Source organism: Nanorana parkeri, unplaced genomic scaffold, assembly GCF_000935625.1.
Source record: "Nanorana parkeri isolate BGI_ZX_2015 unplaced genomic scaffold, ASM93562v1 scaffold1218, whole genome shotgun sequence".
NCBI classification, from domain to species: Eukaryota; Metazoa; Chordata; class Amphibia; order Anura; family Dicroglossidae; genus Nanorana; species Nanorana parkeri.
Window position 1 is genome coordinate 309,226 of NW_017307486.1, and position 15,779 is coordinate 325,004.

The following is a 15,779-nucleotide window of genomic DNA, read 5'->3' on the forward strand; positions in this document are numbered from 1 at the left end:
AGAGGTTCGGCCACATCTGGAGTACGCGGTCCAGTTTTGGTCGCCGGTACTGAGAAGGGATGTCCTTGAACTGGAGAGAGTCCAGCGGAGGGCAACAAAACTAATTAGGGGAATGGAGGACCAGAGCTATGAGACAAGGCTTCTGAACTTAAACATGTGCAATTAAGGAGATTTAGGGGGGATATGATTTTCATGTACAAGATGTTCAATGGTGACAGCAACATTGGCAACAAATTGTTTGAGATTAACCCCATTACAAAGACTAGAGGCCACCACCTAAAGTTGGTGGAGAAAAAGTTCCAGCACAATGGGCGAAGAGGGTTCTTTACAGTAAGAGTGGTTAAGGTCTGGAACTCACTGCCATTGGCAGTGATTTCAGCCAAGAGTGTAGATTTGTTCAAGAAACGTTTGGACAATTTCTTGAGGGACCGTAATATCCAGGGATACCAGTATCCCTAAGAATGAGATGATGCGTTGACCTATATGGGTTGGACTTGATGGAAGTATGTCTTTTATTCAACCACAAATACTATGTAAAAAATTATATCTGACACTCATCAAATAGTTTCCCCCCTCACTTCCTGTTCTGTCTGTTCAATCAGACTGCATGTTGGGAGGTGCTCCCTCATCTTTTCTGCCATCAAATAGGAAGTGATCATGTCCCCCTAAATTAAGACAGAGAAAAAAGAGATTCTAAGATTCTAATACTTACACACTATATGTAACCTTAAAAAAATATTTTGGCTGTAGTTCTGGAGGCTTCCAAATAAGAAACTGTTTACAAGACCAGTGAGTTCCCTGTTGCAATGCTCAGTATTGGAAGTATCAGAAAGGCTAATAAAACACAGACCCAGAAATATGCATACAAATCAGGCCAGTTTTGTAAATATCAACATAGTGAACGTAAGAACCCATCAATTACATAACAAAGTGACATTGGTTACAGAGAAGTACATAGGCAAACCCAAGAACAATGCCAGGGGAATGCCCTCACACCCGAACATGGTGTCCATTTAGTTAGCTGTAGTGACAGATGTCACTACAGCTGTGGTTGGGATCAGTCAAGATACATCCACACCATGGTAAAAGGTTTCCAAGGCACAGGAAGAGTATATAATAGTACACTGATACCAGACTCTATATCAAGTCTACAGCCAACTTACATTCTGAAATGTAGCTATAATATGCACCTTCAAAAACATATGATACATATCACTGAATACATTATCTTCCTCTACACAATATGCCCACTGAACTTGCAAATGAATCGCTCTTATAATAAATATCATAATAATGAAGTGTAATCCTAAAAATGAATCATTTAAACAGTGTGTAAATGGAGGTCTACAGCATATCTTGTAGTATTGTACCTGATTTATGAACACAGAAAATAAATGCAGACATGAGAGCTCTTGGGTAATCTGTGCGTCTTTCTTGAGGACACATTGATTTTCTTTTCTACATATTATTTGTAACGGGTGATAAATGACCATTATAACCCTCCTCCCATTATACAGGTGACAGCTGGGGTAAGTGATTCCTTCTCTGTGACACAGAAGAAATTAAATTGTACCAACAGACATGATGATGATATACAGGGTTAGAGAGAACTACTGGTGACATATGATATGTACATCTCTGACATATTATGCTGGCGAAGAATACAGGACAACCATAAGCTTTATACCAAAACAATTAAATATCTTAAATGGAAACAGGAATTGGAGGTGTCATTTTCTACCCTAACAGCGAGAAAAGATTATTTATTTTGCTCATTAGTCCTCAATTGCTAACAAAATCCAGGAGCAGGGATACTAGCTGGTATCTTGATGGTACAGAGTTCCCTCAGGCCTTCATAAAATCGAAGCTAGTATCCCCTCAACCTGTTGATGTTGTGGAGCCGATTCGGTACCCCACTTCATTATTTTTGGTCCTGCCCCGGGTTGCGTTATTTTTGGGAGAAGGTCAGAGACATCATCAGACAACTCGTCTTGGTGGACCTGAATCCGAATCCGGAGGCCTTCTTGCTGCAAATGACAGCCAGTTCTATATGTAAATACAAATCCTTTCTCTCTCAATGCTGCTAGGACCTGTGTCCCCTCCCTTTGAAAATCTTCCCAACTGCCTTCCATAAAGCTTTGGTTTACAAAAATCAACGAGTTTTGCCAAATGGAGCATCTAACCTCCATGATCCAGGGGAGCGATTTTGTGACACGTGGAGACCATGGCTTTTCTACACAACCACAGACCCATACCTGAGCGTGATGGTGTCTGACCACCCTACCGAATGTACTTAGGCTCCCTCCCTATGTGGTTGTACCAAAACCCTTTTTTCCCTTTTTTCCTTCTGATGTGAATGTATCTCCCGGGCAACTGGTTTCCCCCTCCCCTACCACTTTGTCTATTCAGCCCTCCTACTTTTTTCCTTTCCCCTATTTTTCTCCCCATTTTTTCTTCTCCTGTTGCTCTTTTTGTTCTTTCTGTTCATGCCCTCGGGTTCTTTCCAATCTAAATGAATAAATTAATCTAAAACAGAATAGGAAAAAGTGTGCTTTATCCCCTTATAAAATTATAAACTGTTGGATGTGCAGGTACAATTTGAAAACCTCATGCCAACTCTATCAACCCTCTCTCACATAAATTTGTACTCCCAAAGTGGTCACCGGTGATGGTGGGGTGCAGGGTCTGCTGCCATAGACGTTAGATTGTCGTCCAATTCACATGACTTTGTATGCATTGGATGTACGTCTTCAGTCTAAGACATCATAACTATGGCTTGTTTTGCCTGCCAAAAAATTTGTATTTCTGTATTTCTGCCCATCCAGTTTTGAGATTTGTACAGCCTTGCCATACAGCACAGCCCTGTCTTCCAGAGCAGGAGACCTGATTTCTTTCTCTACTGTAGTCAAGTAATATTTGCAGGTCTCTTCCAGTAGACAAGTAGAGACAAGTAGTGTAAGTACCTGAGTTTGAGTTCGCATTAGTCATTTGTAGTCCCTGCACAGCGTTGTTTAGGCTGGAAGAGCCAGAAGCAGCACAAAGGAACCAATCAGCTGTGCTAATGTGCTAACAAGGAACATACTGATAAGAGTAGAGAGGCAAGTGATGGAAAGATTAGCTCATCAGTCTGCTGCTTCTCCTTTATTGTCCAGTACTATGCTGGGTCAGTGACAACACCTTTAAGTGATAGTTAGCTGCAGCAGAAAAAAGCCAGGAGCTCTGCCCTGCCAGGCAGGGCTGTGCTGTGTGGTAGGGTAGTTTAAATTTCAGGTCTGGATGGATACAAAAAACACAAATCCTTTGGCAGGTAAGGATTCCTCAGCTTGGAGTTCAGCTTTAATCAAAGAAGAAAAAGAATGTAATATATGGATAAAATGGATTGCACTGACAGTGTTGCAAAACAAGATTTCAGGCTTGTCACTGTGTATTTTTAGGTTTGTGATGTCCTCACATTTTGATGTTTCCGAAGAGCATCAAATTAAGATCATACAGTAGATGTAAAAGTTTGAAGGAGATAACCAGAGAAGAGCTTGAAATTACATTCCCTCTTTTTGTATACTGCAAACCTATCATGTCTCAGCTGGAGCACAGAGGCTAAATAAATAGTTTAATATGTGAGCATGTTGGAGACTTGGGTGCTCATGCAGAAGTGAATGGGGTCATATCTGTGAATTTTGGCATCTTTAGGAGTGCTTAAATATGTGTATTAATTGTATCTATATATTTATTTTTACAGATTAGCTTGTTTCTTCGTAAAATATATTGTTAGAGCTGTGAAAACATGGTCTGCAGGATAGTCAATTCACTCACATTTCTTTTGTTCTTGCAGTCCATCCGTGAGGTGACAGGATATGTCCTTGTAGCTCTTAACCAGTTTGAATATCTTCCACTTGAGAACCTACGAATTATTCGTGGAACCAAGCTGTATGAGGACCGTTATGCACTGTTCATCTTCCTGAACTATTTGAAGGATGGAAAACATGGACTGCGTGAGCTCGGACTGAGAAATCTGACGGGTGAGTCGCTTGTATTTCATATACATAAAATGAAATATTTTTGACTTTCATCAGAACAAACAATGGTTTAATACTTGTTATTAACATAATATTTGTAAGGTATTAAACACGTAAGTTGTATGAATTACTCTGTAACTCTGCTCAGTTTCGTTACAGTATAACCAGAAGTCTCAGACCCAAACTTTATTTAAAACAACTTTAAAGATAAACTGTTTAAATGCTCACAAATCTAAAAAAATAAGAGCTAGTCAGGACCCATGAAATAGTCCTACTGGCTGAATCATGTAGCATATAGCATGTGGCATTAAAAGCTGAACTCCAGGTATAAATATTTATACATACTTGCATTGGTTCAGCTTGTCCCAAGTATACATATTTTATACCTGGTAGAGAAAAGGGGATCCAGTAAAGCGTTATAGTAGCATTATAATAGCCAGTGCTACTACTGTTGTCTTCCAGGTCCTGGACCTCTGCTGTGCTGGGTGACTTCCCCTTTGCTGTGAAGACAGGGAGGATTGCTCGCTCGGCACAATGGCCATTCAGCCAATAGTTGGTATTGTTTTCAATGAATACTAGGCATTTTCTGATTGTGGCAGTGGCACCACAATTCACCCCTCATCCAATCAGAAAATGGCTAGCAATAATTAAATAATAGAAGGATGCCTAGTAATAAGTACAAAATACAGAATGCCCGGACGTGCAGAGCAAGCATCACCCTGTGTTCTCACAGCAGAGGGGAAGTCACTCAGCTGTGAGGATGCGGAAGATCACTGTAAACCACTGTAGCAGCTCCAGCTACCAGAGTTACCATGGCTCTTGCAGATATAAAATAGGTCTACTTACACTTGCCAAGCTGGACCAATGTAAGCATATATAAATATTTATACCTGGAGTTTGGCTTTAAATAACATTTAGGTCTGAGATGTACTACTCAGTTTGGAGTATTTTCCCTTCTTGATAGACTTTGTTTTTCACTTGTTGTTGAGGTGAGCAATTCAAGATATATATTGCTACAAAAGGGCTTTCTGGCCATCTTGTAATTGAAAGGTCACACTCTGTGAGTAAGTGTGGCTATTCCGTTGGGAGGAGGATAGCACAAGTTTGAGTGTTATGCATATGGTTTTGTCTTCTCTCTTCTCTGCCTTTTAAACTTTGTTTGACATTGTTGTAAAAAAGAGTCTTTCTATTTGGAAAAGTTGTGTTTTGAGGAAAGTGCACTCGTATATGCCCTATTAGATTTTTGGAGCACTATTACATAATTTGGGATTCAATGCTGGATGTCCCACTTAATAGTGCACAGAACTTCTGTACAAAATGTGCATTCTTGACTAGCTGGCTGTTTTTGATTTTCTCTTTGCTGATAGCACAGATATGCACAGTTTATTATTTTTAATAATAATAATAATAATAATAATAATATTATAAATATTATCAGATAGATGGGTAAAGGGGATAGGAACATCTGAATGCACCATACATCTGACCTTAAAGCTGGCAGGCAGTTCAGGCAAACAGATACATACATAGCTGAAATACATATATGGGAGCCTTTTACCTGGAAAGGGGTTTGTATATCTATCCATTCAGTCATAAGACATAGACATCCCTAACAGACAGCACAGACAGGTTGGTAACCTGACTTTATTACTGCATTTAAGTAATGTAGCAAACCCACTTCTCTAGCCCAAATCTGTGTTTGGATAGTGAAGGAGAAACAGCATAGTGATGAGTCAACTGTCGCTTAAATCTGCCCTTACCTCCTGTCAGAATGTTCCTTGCTAGATCATATTCACTGCAGCACACCTGATTAACCCTTTCCTTCTCTCAATATGAGCTGCTTTGAATACAAAAACTGCATTGATTGGTGCTTCATTAATACCTGCCTGGAAATCAGCTTTAAAGAAAAGAAGTTCTTAACTAGCTATCATCTTTTTGGCTTTTTTAGTAGTATAATATTTCCAATAGATGTTCACCAGTGTCTCCACCTGTCACTGAATTTCTGGCATATGGTAGTTAAATCATTGGGACAGACCAACTCATAAGGAGGAGAGAGGCTTATTCTCAATTTGGGCAGAGGTTCTGGCTCCATGTTCAGCAAGGGCCTAGGATACAAAGGGGTCCACAAAGACACAAACATCAACAAAGTGCTGCTATTGTTGCAAATTGCAGTTACGTTAGAAGCATTTAAGGCCGGGTCAAGTTCACCTGAAGCACATACCAAACAGATCATCTAGTGTAAGCAAAGCATACTTATGACTTAAAGTGCATCTTAAGCCAAAACTTTATTTTTAATAGAATAGGGAAAGGTTAACAGCCCTGTCAGGTTGTTATTGTTCTCTATATCCTCACTGGTATGTTCACCTTTCCTGTATATATCTTAGTATATCTTTATGAAAGTAAGGTCAAAGACCACTTTTAAAGTGACACTAAACTCAGGGCCTAAATCCTAAATACATTGGTACCTTGGTTCAGGAACCTAATTTGTTTCATGATTCTAGTCGGGAACCGAATGAAACTGTGATCAGACCGCGATCTTGACTAGAGGAAGCCATGACCGCGTGTCAGAGCAGGGAAGATGGCTGCGGTTGTGTTCGTCAAGTGATGCGGAGTTCGCGAATGGAAGCAAGATTTTGCCAAACTTCCTGTTCGCGAACCTGAATTGTTCGCAAACAGAAGCGTTTGTGAACCGAGGTACCACTGTATGCATTCAAGTACCATAACTATTAACAAAAATGTAGCTTATTTATGTATCACTGGGCTGTATGTCTTCAAATCATCTCTGAATTGGTGCTGACACTGTCCTTCCTTCTAGAGGGTGGATACTTTTGTTCCCCATGGTCCCTGTGTGTTGTAGCGTAGCCACCGCTCCAAGCTTGCTCCCATGATGGGCTACAATCGCACATTTAGTTTACTAATCGGTATTTAAATTATAGTCCATCACAGGTGTGAGCTTGGAGCGGTGGCTACTTTACATGGTGAACTAAAGTAGTCACCCTCCAGAAGGAAGGACAGTGTCAGCACCAATTCAGAGATGATTTGAGGATATACAGCTGAGTTATACACAAATAAGATACATGTTTGTTAATAGTCAAGGTCATTTAATGTATTTTTAAGATTTAACTCCTAAGTTTAGTGTCACTTTAACTTCTCAGTGAAACAGGAATAAAAGGGAAAATGTCCAGTAGGGACACTTGTTTTGATAACAATAGTGCAAGTGAGGATTACCTCACTTATGAGATTTTCTCTTAGTTTCTCTCTTCCTGTTATGTCTGCATTACAGGAAATGAAAGAAAATCTTCTTAATTGGACAGTTACGGTAAAAATAAACCTAACAGAAGAGTTAATCTTTCTATATTTGTTCCCAAAACTAAAAAAAAAAGGTTTGGTTTTAGATACTCTCTAATGGAATGTTTTGGAGTATGTATGGGTTTGTTTGCTGATACTGTGTATAGATTACAGAAATAAGTTCCCCATTTCACACGCCCGTGTTTCAATATTTAAATTGCATCTATTTTCTTTTACATGTAATTCTAATTGAAAGCACAGCTTCAGCTATCTTTAACATCCCCCTCAGGCCTACTATATATATTGAAGGATTAACGCAATGTCTATTGACAAACTGTGTGCGCTTCTGTTCTGGTCTAAATTTTTCAATGTAAGAGCCCAATGGGAGTTTCCACAGAGAATACAGTTATCAATTTAATAAGTCTGTATTTTAAAATAGAATTACATGTCCCATCATCTTTTAGTACACTGTCTGTCAGGTGTATGCCTAAAGCAGACTGAAGGATAATACTGCATGATGATGAATGTATTAATCATATTTGGGAAGTCAAATGTTATGCTGTTAAAAGCTATCGGTTGATGTTTAATCCAGTGCATAGTTTATGTTTTAAAATAAGCCCTGATATATCAGCACCTACCTTTACTCTACCATTACCTACCCTTTGCTCCTCTGCTGCTCCATTTGTAGTAGTCCTGTGTACACTCCAAATCACTGTGGTCTAATCTTAAGGAGGGCTTTGCCCCCCACGTGACAGAGTAAGGCCCTGGCGATTGTGTTCCCAGGTACCCAGTGTTGCATCCTGCAGGGGAGGGGGAAGAGAAACAGGGTCCTCATACACAGAAGTATTAGGTATTTCTTCACTGTTCTGCTGAACTGAGCAGCATGGGAGCTAAGGGAAGGCAAGTTTAATAGCATGCAAGACTAACATTTTAGTAAATCTTTTGTTTTGCCCTAAAAATTACTTTTATAATTCTACATGTTTGCACTTTCATATTTTGCTATTGTGTAAGTTATAGAATTTCCTAGATTTACCACCAGCGGGAGCTCTCAGCGGTTTATTGTAATCTCTCTTCCTCAACATAAAGGGGTCTATTTATAAAACATTTGCATATAGACCTCCATCCCCTTTACTTACCTTAATTCTCTTCTATCCTTCCTCGGACTCTTTCCTACGTCTCTTCTCCCACTCTCTGTCTTCTCTAGGGGGAGAATATCTGGGCCCACACTCTGTGGTCAACCTTGCCCTTTATGTCAGTCGCACTTATTGATAGTACTAAGACGTAGTTAACCATAAGCGGGTAGAGTTGGATTTCACACTAGCGAGTTTACCTCTTAGGCTTTAAGGGGACATGCCCTCTGTATAGCATGGGAAGTAAAGGTCCCAAGATACAGACTGTCCTTGGGCAAACAAGAAGGGCTGTGAATACAGGATAAGACCTTCCGCCTGGAGGATGTTTGTTGCACGACATATTGCCCTTAGGATGGCCTAGTGCCATAACATTGCAGCTGATCCACGTTGTCATGTGATGCTTTTGTACTAATAACACCAAGTGAAGAGACCTACGTCTTGTGGACTATATCTCATGTTGGGTTTATTTCTATTTTCATATCTTGCTCTTCTTTTTGCTAAAACAATAAAAATTTTGAATGGAAAAAAAAAATTAATACTAATAATAATTCGCAGAGAAAACAATCTGCAATTAGATTATCAGCGTATACGCTGAGGATCATAGGACTTTCCCCTTCAGTTTGGTTGACTTGCCTCAATGGGCATGGCCCCATTCACCTGTCGGCTAGATTCCGTAGCAGGCAGGTAAATGTAAGCAGCCGGAAGCAATAAACCGACTCCTATCAACTATTTCAAACTGCAATAGCCAATAACAGGCTGGCTATTACACCCGCCCACTGAGCAGACCTGAGTTATTTATCAGGTCTGCTCCTCTGCTAAGTGGGCAGGTACAATAGGTTGGCTAGGTTGCTCCCTGTTTACATTCTGCTGCCGACCGTGGAAACTAGCCACTTGACGACAGCAAGATATAAACAGAATTTTGTGAGCAACTATATAAAATTAGTTGCTAACAACATTTTTTAGCATGCACCAATCAACCGACAATTTTTTCGTGTGCTACAAGCCACTGGCAAAAAAAAATCAAGGACATATTATGTCCTCAATTTTTTGTTTTTTGCCGGTTGCTTGATAGTGTTGGTTGCTTGAAAGCCAGATAATGGGGAGTTTACTGTTTATACTTTTGAGAAGCATTGCAATAAGATATCAGCCAGAGTGCATTATCTTCCATGAGTCAGTCAATTCATGGACTTCTATTGTGAGAAGAAGCACAACCATGGTGTAGCACTGCTAAGCAGAAAACAGAGTCTGTATATGTAACATTTTTTTACATAGAAACAAGGTTTGTAAACCATGTACAATTATTTACTCCAAGCAGATTTTTTTTACACCTAAAAACACATTAAAACAATTATGCATTCCTTTTACACCCTGAAAGTTTTTGTTAGAAAAGGCAGATTATATGTTATGTAAATGTTTAGTTATGAAGTGCCCTGCGTGTACGGAAGCCTGTATACTGTGTGTCTGTAAACCTGGTGACCTCTCACTATTGTAGTCCCATTAAGTACACCAATGCAGGTCACTAAGAACTATGCTAACGGTGTGACTTGGTACAAGGTACCCATCCTCAGGCCAGCAGGAAAGCCATTATAAAGTGGCTGCATTGTACCATGCAGGCTTGTTTAAAAGAGCAACTTTTAGTACTTCAGATTACTTTTATTGCATCCTAAAAGTCTGAATGCATATAGGCAGGGGTTGAATTTTCTAAAAATCCTTTTATCTAGGATCCTGGTGTTCAGCTTTATTCTAGAATTATAAAATGGTAACTTTTGTAGATTTGTAAGTACACAGCATTGCGGTAATCTTTAAAATGTCATTTCAAAGTCCATTTATTTCAGCATTATGGGTCTATTTTAAAGGGTAAGTTGAGGATATTCATAATAAAGTCAGTTTAAAAGTAAGGAACTTAGCATTTACTGATTCAAAGGATATTTTTAGTTTTAGTTTTTTTTAAAAATAACAATCATCTGATTAGGTATTTAAAATGAAATTGATAATAAAGTCAAAAGGGTTTTAGGCTATTTTAAATGCTGATTAAATCACTTACAATGGATGCTGCGTCCTGATGTTTAACAGTTTGTTTCCTGCAGAATCAGCTTGTTCTTTGAGCACTGGTCCTGATGCCCTGTTTTAAGGTGGCTCCTTTACCTTGCAGAGTCCTTCCCTTGTAGGGTCACCCTTGTGTGCTAGCAAACTGTGTGTGTCTCCACAAACTCACAGGCACAGCAGGGCGATCCACTACCCTATTCCCAACCCCCGCCGCCCCATCTCCCTCTTCCCTTCTCCAAGCTACTAGATGGACAGTTGTTAGAGACAACTCTGTCCTTGTGATCTTGTATTGGACAGGAAGTTCAGGGAAACAGAGCTGAGAGAGTTGATGCCCTTTGTTTGGAAACATGACGACTGTAAGTGCTTGAGCAAAACTGTAAATAAATACTTTGCTGGGCAACATATACAGTATATGTTTGAATTGGATTCATTATTGAAAAAAGTTTGAGAGTTTAATACTACTTGAACACAAGCTTGGATTGCAAAAGCCACAATAGGGCCTATTCACACCAACCATGTTTGTGCATTGAGTCACATTGTAGCATGTTATGTTAGACCATCCATTCAGAATTAAATGGCTGCAATGCCCCTCAAAGCACAAACAAATTGCAGCTTGCTTTTTTTTTAGCAGTGCACTGCACAGGTTGCCAAACGTTTGCTACACTATGTTCATTTTTATCCAGAGGAACCCTTGAAAGCATTTCCAGGTCTGTGGGAAACACCTGCTTAAAAAATCTTCATTGGGGGTCAGTGGAAAAAATGTCACCCTACATTGCTGGTCAGTGGAAGGAATGCCCCCATTACAGCGGTGCTCATAATGCTCCCTTACAGAATGCTAAAAAATCATTAGTGTAATGCCACTGGGTCTTCCAAGTGGCATTATTCCCAGTACTATGCAGGCAAAATGCGAAGTCAACCTAGCAGTCTCTGGAGGATCCCTAGGGTTCCACGGAACCCTGGTTAAGAGTAGCTGGTCTATGGGAAGTGCACAATGGAGGGTAAAAAACATGAACAAAGTAACTGTTTGATTACAGTACTCTAACAAATGAGTTATTCTTTTGGTAGAGTTTTGTTCTGTTTTTAAAAATAGTGGATAACATAGAAGCAAAATGCTGTATCTGAAAATTAAGGATGAAGTCCAAGCAAGTAGCACATTGCATAGTTGAAATATACATATGGTGCTGTTTTACCTGCTAAAAAATGTAATTCTGTTAAGCAAGTAGAGTGATGCTGACACCCCTACCTGTACAGCTTGGTCAAAGACACCCCCCCCCCCAGCCTGCTGACTGGACAATAAAGGAGCAGCAGCACAATAATGAATCATCACTCTCTTTACTTACCTACTGTCAGTGTGTTCTCAAGTGCAGTGCAGAAGAGTCTAACAGCTAGTGCTGACCTCCCTCTCCCAATCTATTGCGCAGGACATTACATGTGGCTATATTCAGAAAAATTCCAATACTTTTTTAGAATGTACAGTGGTACCTCGGTTCACAAATGCTTCTGTTCGCAAACAATTTGGTTCGTGAACAGGAAGTTTGGCAAAATGTTGCTTCCATTCGCGAACTCCGCATCGAGTGATGAACACAACCGCAGCCATCTTTCCTGCTCTGACACATGGTCGTGGCTTCCGCTAGTCAAAATCACGGTCTGATCACAGTCTGATTCGGTTCACGACCAACTCGGTCAGCGACCAGAATCGTGGAACGACTTAAGTTTGTGAACCAAGGTACCACTGTATTTACAATTACATTTAGGCCCCTTCACATGTGTTTGTTGCAGTAAGTTTATAGTACATTACTACAATGCAAGGTGAGGCACACATATAGAATGTGCTGCATTAAAGAAATGCTACATATCTGTTTTCTTGTCCATTGTTTTCTTGTCAAATAGGAACTTCAGGAATCTAAAAAAATTAACCCTTGCAGTGGGGCTGCCCCTGCACTGCAAAGGTTAACTGCTTGTTTTGGTCTAGGGGCTAAAATAAAAAATATACTCACCTGATCCTTGGTCCTTCCTGGCTGCTAGACCAGATCCTGCAACCTCTTCTCCCCTGGGCTAAGCTCCGCTGATGTCATCATCACGTCTAATTAATGTAGGTGAATGGATGTGGGGACGCTAAGGGACATACCACAGTCGGAGTGAAAGGGTAGATAGGTGAGCAGGTGAATATATCTTCTGTATTCCAGCCACTAGAGCAAAAAAAAACAGGTAACCCTTGCTGTGTGGGGGTAACCCCACTGCAGGGGTTAATGTTTTTTAAATAACTGGAGTTGGACCAGTGTCGCACCAGTGTCAAGGAAATCCCAATGTTGTTTTTTTTAATTAGCACAACTAAATTACCTGGTACTTTTTCTGTATCTCCCTGGACTTAATCTTTAAATGAAATGTCACGTATCTCAATTTCTGTTCCTAAATAGAAGCTTCTGTATGCTTATTTGTGATTAGTATTACTGGTTCTTTTTCATAAAAGGATTTATGGAATTTGAGGCTTTCTATGTCCTTTAATGGTACAGGACAGAACATTATTCTTTCTTCAGTGACATTCCACTTTTTAAGCAGCTATATTTTGCAAACTAAATTAATGTTATAAATGATCCAAGCAAATATTTTGTGACAGCACAAAGGGAAGGGGAAATAGCACTTAAACAGAAACTTTTAACTCACTTTAACCATTCAAGGTTCATAGCTACAGCTGCCAGCACACAGAAACGCAATGGCGAGTATAGATTTGTCCTTCAGTTCTAGTATTGACATATGAGTAGTTGCAATAGACTTCACATTGATATTTGATATTCTGGAAATTGACTGATACCCAACGCATTTTTACTTCTTCATGTAATAATGCTCTGTGGGACTTGAAGGATTTGACAGCCAGCTACAGATAGCACCAAAGGATTTTATGGGATATATTGTACCAAAACATTTCGCTATGTTAACTGCTTGTTATACTTTAGGTGCATAGCAGGTTAATAAAAGTATTTTATGCAGCAGAAACTGGCCCCACAAACATGCATTCACTTTCCACACCCAAACACATTAAAGATAATTTTTTTAACATGTTACTTCTTACCTGTTAAGACGTTTGATTTGAACATAATGTCACTAGGCAAGTATCAGCATTATTGCCTGTGAAGGTGCCATTTAACCAGGTCATGGTCATGGTATAGGTAGTAGTAGCCAATCACGGCTGGCCTTGTTCTGTATTGTCAAAAACGTTTTGTAGCTTATCCAAGCCACTTCTTCAGTACTGATGAGTGTTAGCAAAAATATCCAATGATTAAATCTACACAGGTATCACAAACACCTTGAAGAACATGAGAACATTCAGCGGTTCATGATCATTCAGCTCCTGATCTATAGAGCTAGGTGTGACAGGTGCAGTGTCCTACATTGGCTCCATGTTTTGGGTAAAGTACATTTTACTCCCCCAGTACTTCTCCTTTAAGACCTGCATTAAACTAGTCCTGACTAAAACATTTTTTTTTTTGCTCAAGTTATATTTTAGGGCCCATTAAAGTGCACTAACACATGCATATTAGCACATATGTTGAGCATTCATTAGAATGGACTGCCAACACACCAGAACTGACCACAAATAGGAGTAGCACCTTTTTTTTTCGAATGTACATTAGAGGAGCAGTGCCTTAGGGCTTTGGGGTTCCAATAAAATTAAAAGGACTTAGCAATAGGTTTGAATGGATCCTAATGAAATCACTGACATCAGCCTTCTTTGTGCAAAAATATAAATAAAGGAATAAAGGAAATGTAGTTTGTATTTTTCTTTTATCCTATGCTCATTTTTGATGCCCTGTCTGTATTATCTGAGGACATGCGATGTGGACAAGATTAGACAGACATGTAGGGACGGTTGAAGGGATTATTTAATCCATTATTGCTTCATGTTTCAGTATGTTTGTATGTGTGAAATCTTCTATATAGTTAACCAGTGGGTGTGAAGCCTTGCCAATTATCAGGGACCTTGATGTTTTCTATCAGATTAACTGCAAACCTAGATGACCACAGGAGGTTGAGCTCAATGCATGTCACAGGCAGAATAAAAAGAACAGTCAGCCTTCATCTCTGGTGACTTTAATGGAGATCTCAGGATCAGTTTCAGTTTGTTTACAAGTCATCACAGGTCATCAAGGGACACACAGACAAGACCAGAATCCTAAGTAGTGTGCTCATTGTGAGCTTTACAAATCAGTCTCATATAACAACTGTTCTTTTTATTCCACAAAGCATATTCATTTGCTTTTCGAGATTAGATGTATATTGCAAAATGAGCTACAAAAAACATTTATCTTTAATTAGCAAAATAAGTTTTTAAATTACTTTTATATACACATGAAATCAATGTAATTAAATCAGATTCATTAATAAGCTGGCCATACATGCTTTAATCTGATTATACAAACACTCTTCAATGTATCCTATTTATTGTTATCAAAATATAATGTGATGGCCTACTTAAACATCAACACATTCAATTTCTATACAGGCATGGCTTGGGACTAGTTAGTTGTTGCTAGCTCTAACGGAATATGTACAATCAGATTGTGGCATTAAAATCCCACTAAAAAAATATATTTTTTCGAGACAGGGGGAGTCCAGTTGGTGAGATACAATATACTTAAAAATTCATAATTCCTGTGTTGCTTCTTCCCCTCCTCTGTACTTTTTGCTGGTAGCTCATACAAGTAAGGGTTCAACCTGACATTTCTTCTTACCCTCCCATCATGAATAAGATGTGCTTCTCCCCTTCAATCACTAGATAGTGTTGTGTTTACAGCATGTATATCATAAGCAGCACCAACAGTAGAAGACCTTCAAACAGAGATGCTGAGGATACCAGAGTTTACATAACCCCCATCTTTGCTTTGGAAGGTTATTGCAAATAATCATATACTGACAACTCCTGTGGTTGTTGAGTTTGCCAAGGAACCATGTTTGCATATTTGTGACTCTGTAGGTGCAGATATATTAGTACAAATATTTGTAATTTGGTCAGACAAATATGTATTGCATTTTGGCTCAAACTGGAGTTTTCCATGAAATAAAAAGTTCAACTGATAACGAAAAGGCAGAAAGACTAGAAAATCATAATAAATATTGTTGTTTATGAGATTCCTCTTTTCTCCATAGCCCAACCAAGAATAAATAAAAATGTTTCTGTAATTTTAGCCCATTATTTCCCTGTTCTTACCTATTCCTGCTGCTCTGTATCGGAGCTAGTCAAGAATCAAGGAATTTGAGTGTCATGTGATTTCCTTTTTGAGATCTTGGGGGATGATGTTTAAAG

At 39.2% G+C, this 15,779-nt stretch overlaps 1 protein-coding gene across 1 annotated transcript in view; it reads left to right on the forward strand.

Annotated features, from left to right (window-relative positions):
• LOC108797054 (receptor tyrosine-protein kinase erbB-4-like) overlaps positions 1-15,779 on the forward strand; it is a gene marked incomplete at both ends in the record, with an annotated part of 259,684 nt that overhangs the window by 56,690 nt on the left and 187,215 nt on the right. The window contains one exon of the mRNA XM_018568620.1: positions 3,830-4,016. Within this exon, the coding sequence (XP_018424122.1) occupies positions 3,830-4,016 (187 nt within the window). The remainder of the gene's footprint in view (positions 1-3,829; positions 4,017-15,779) is intronic.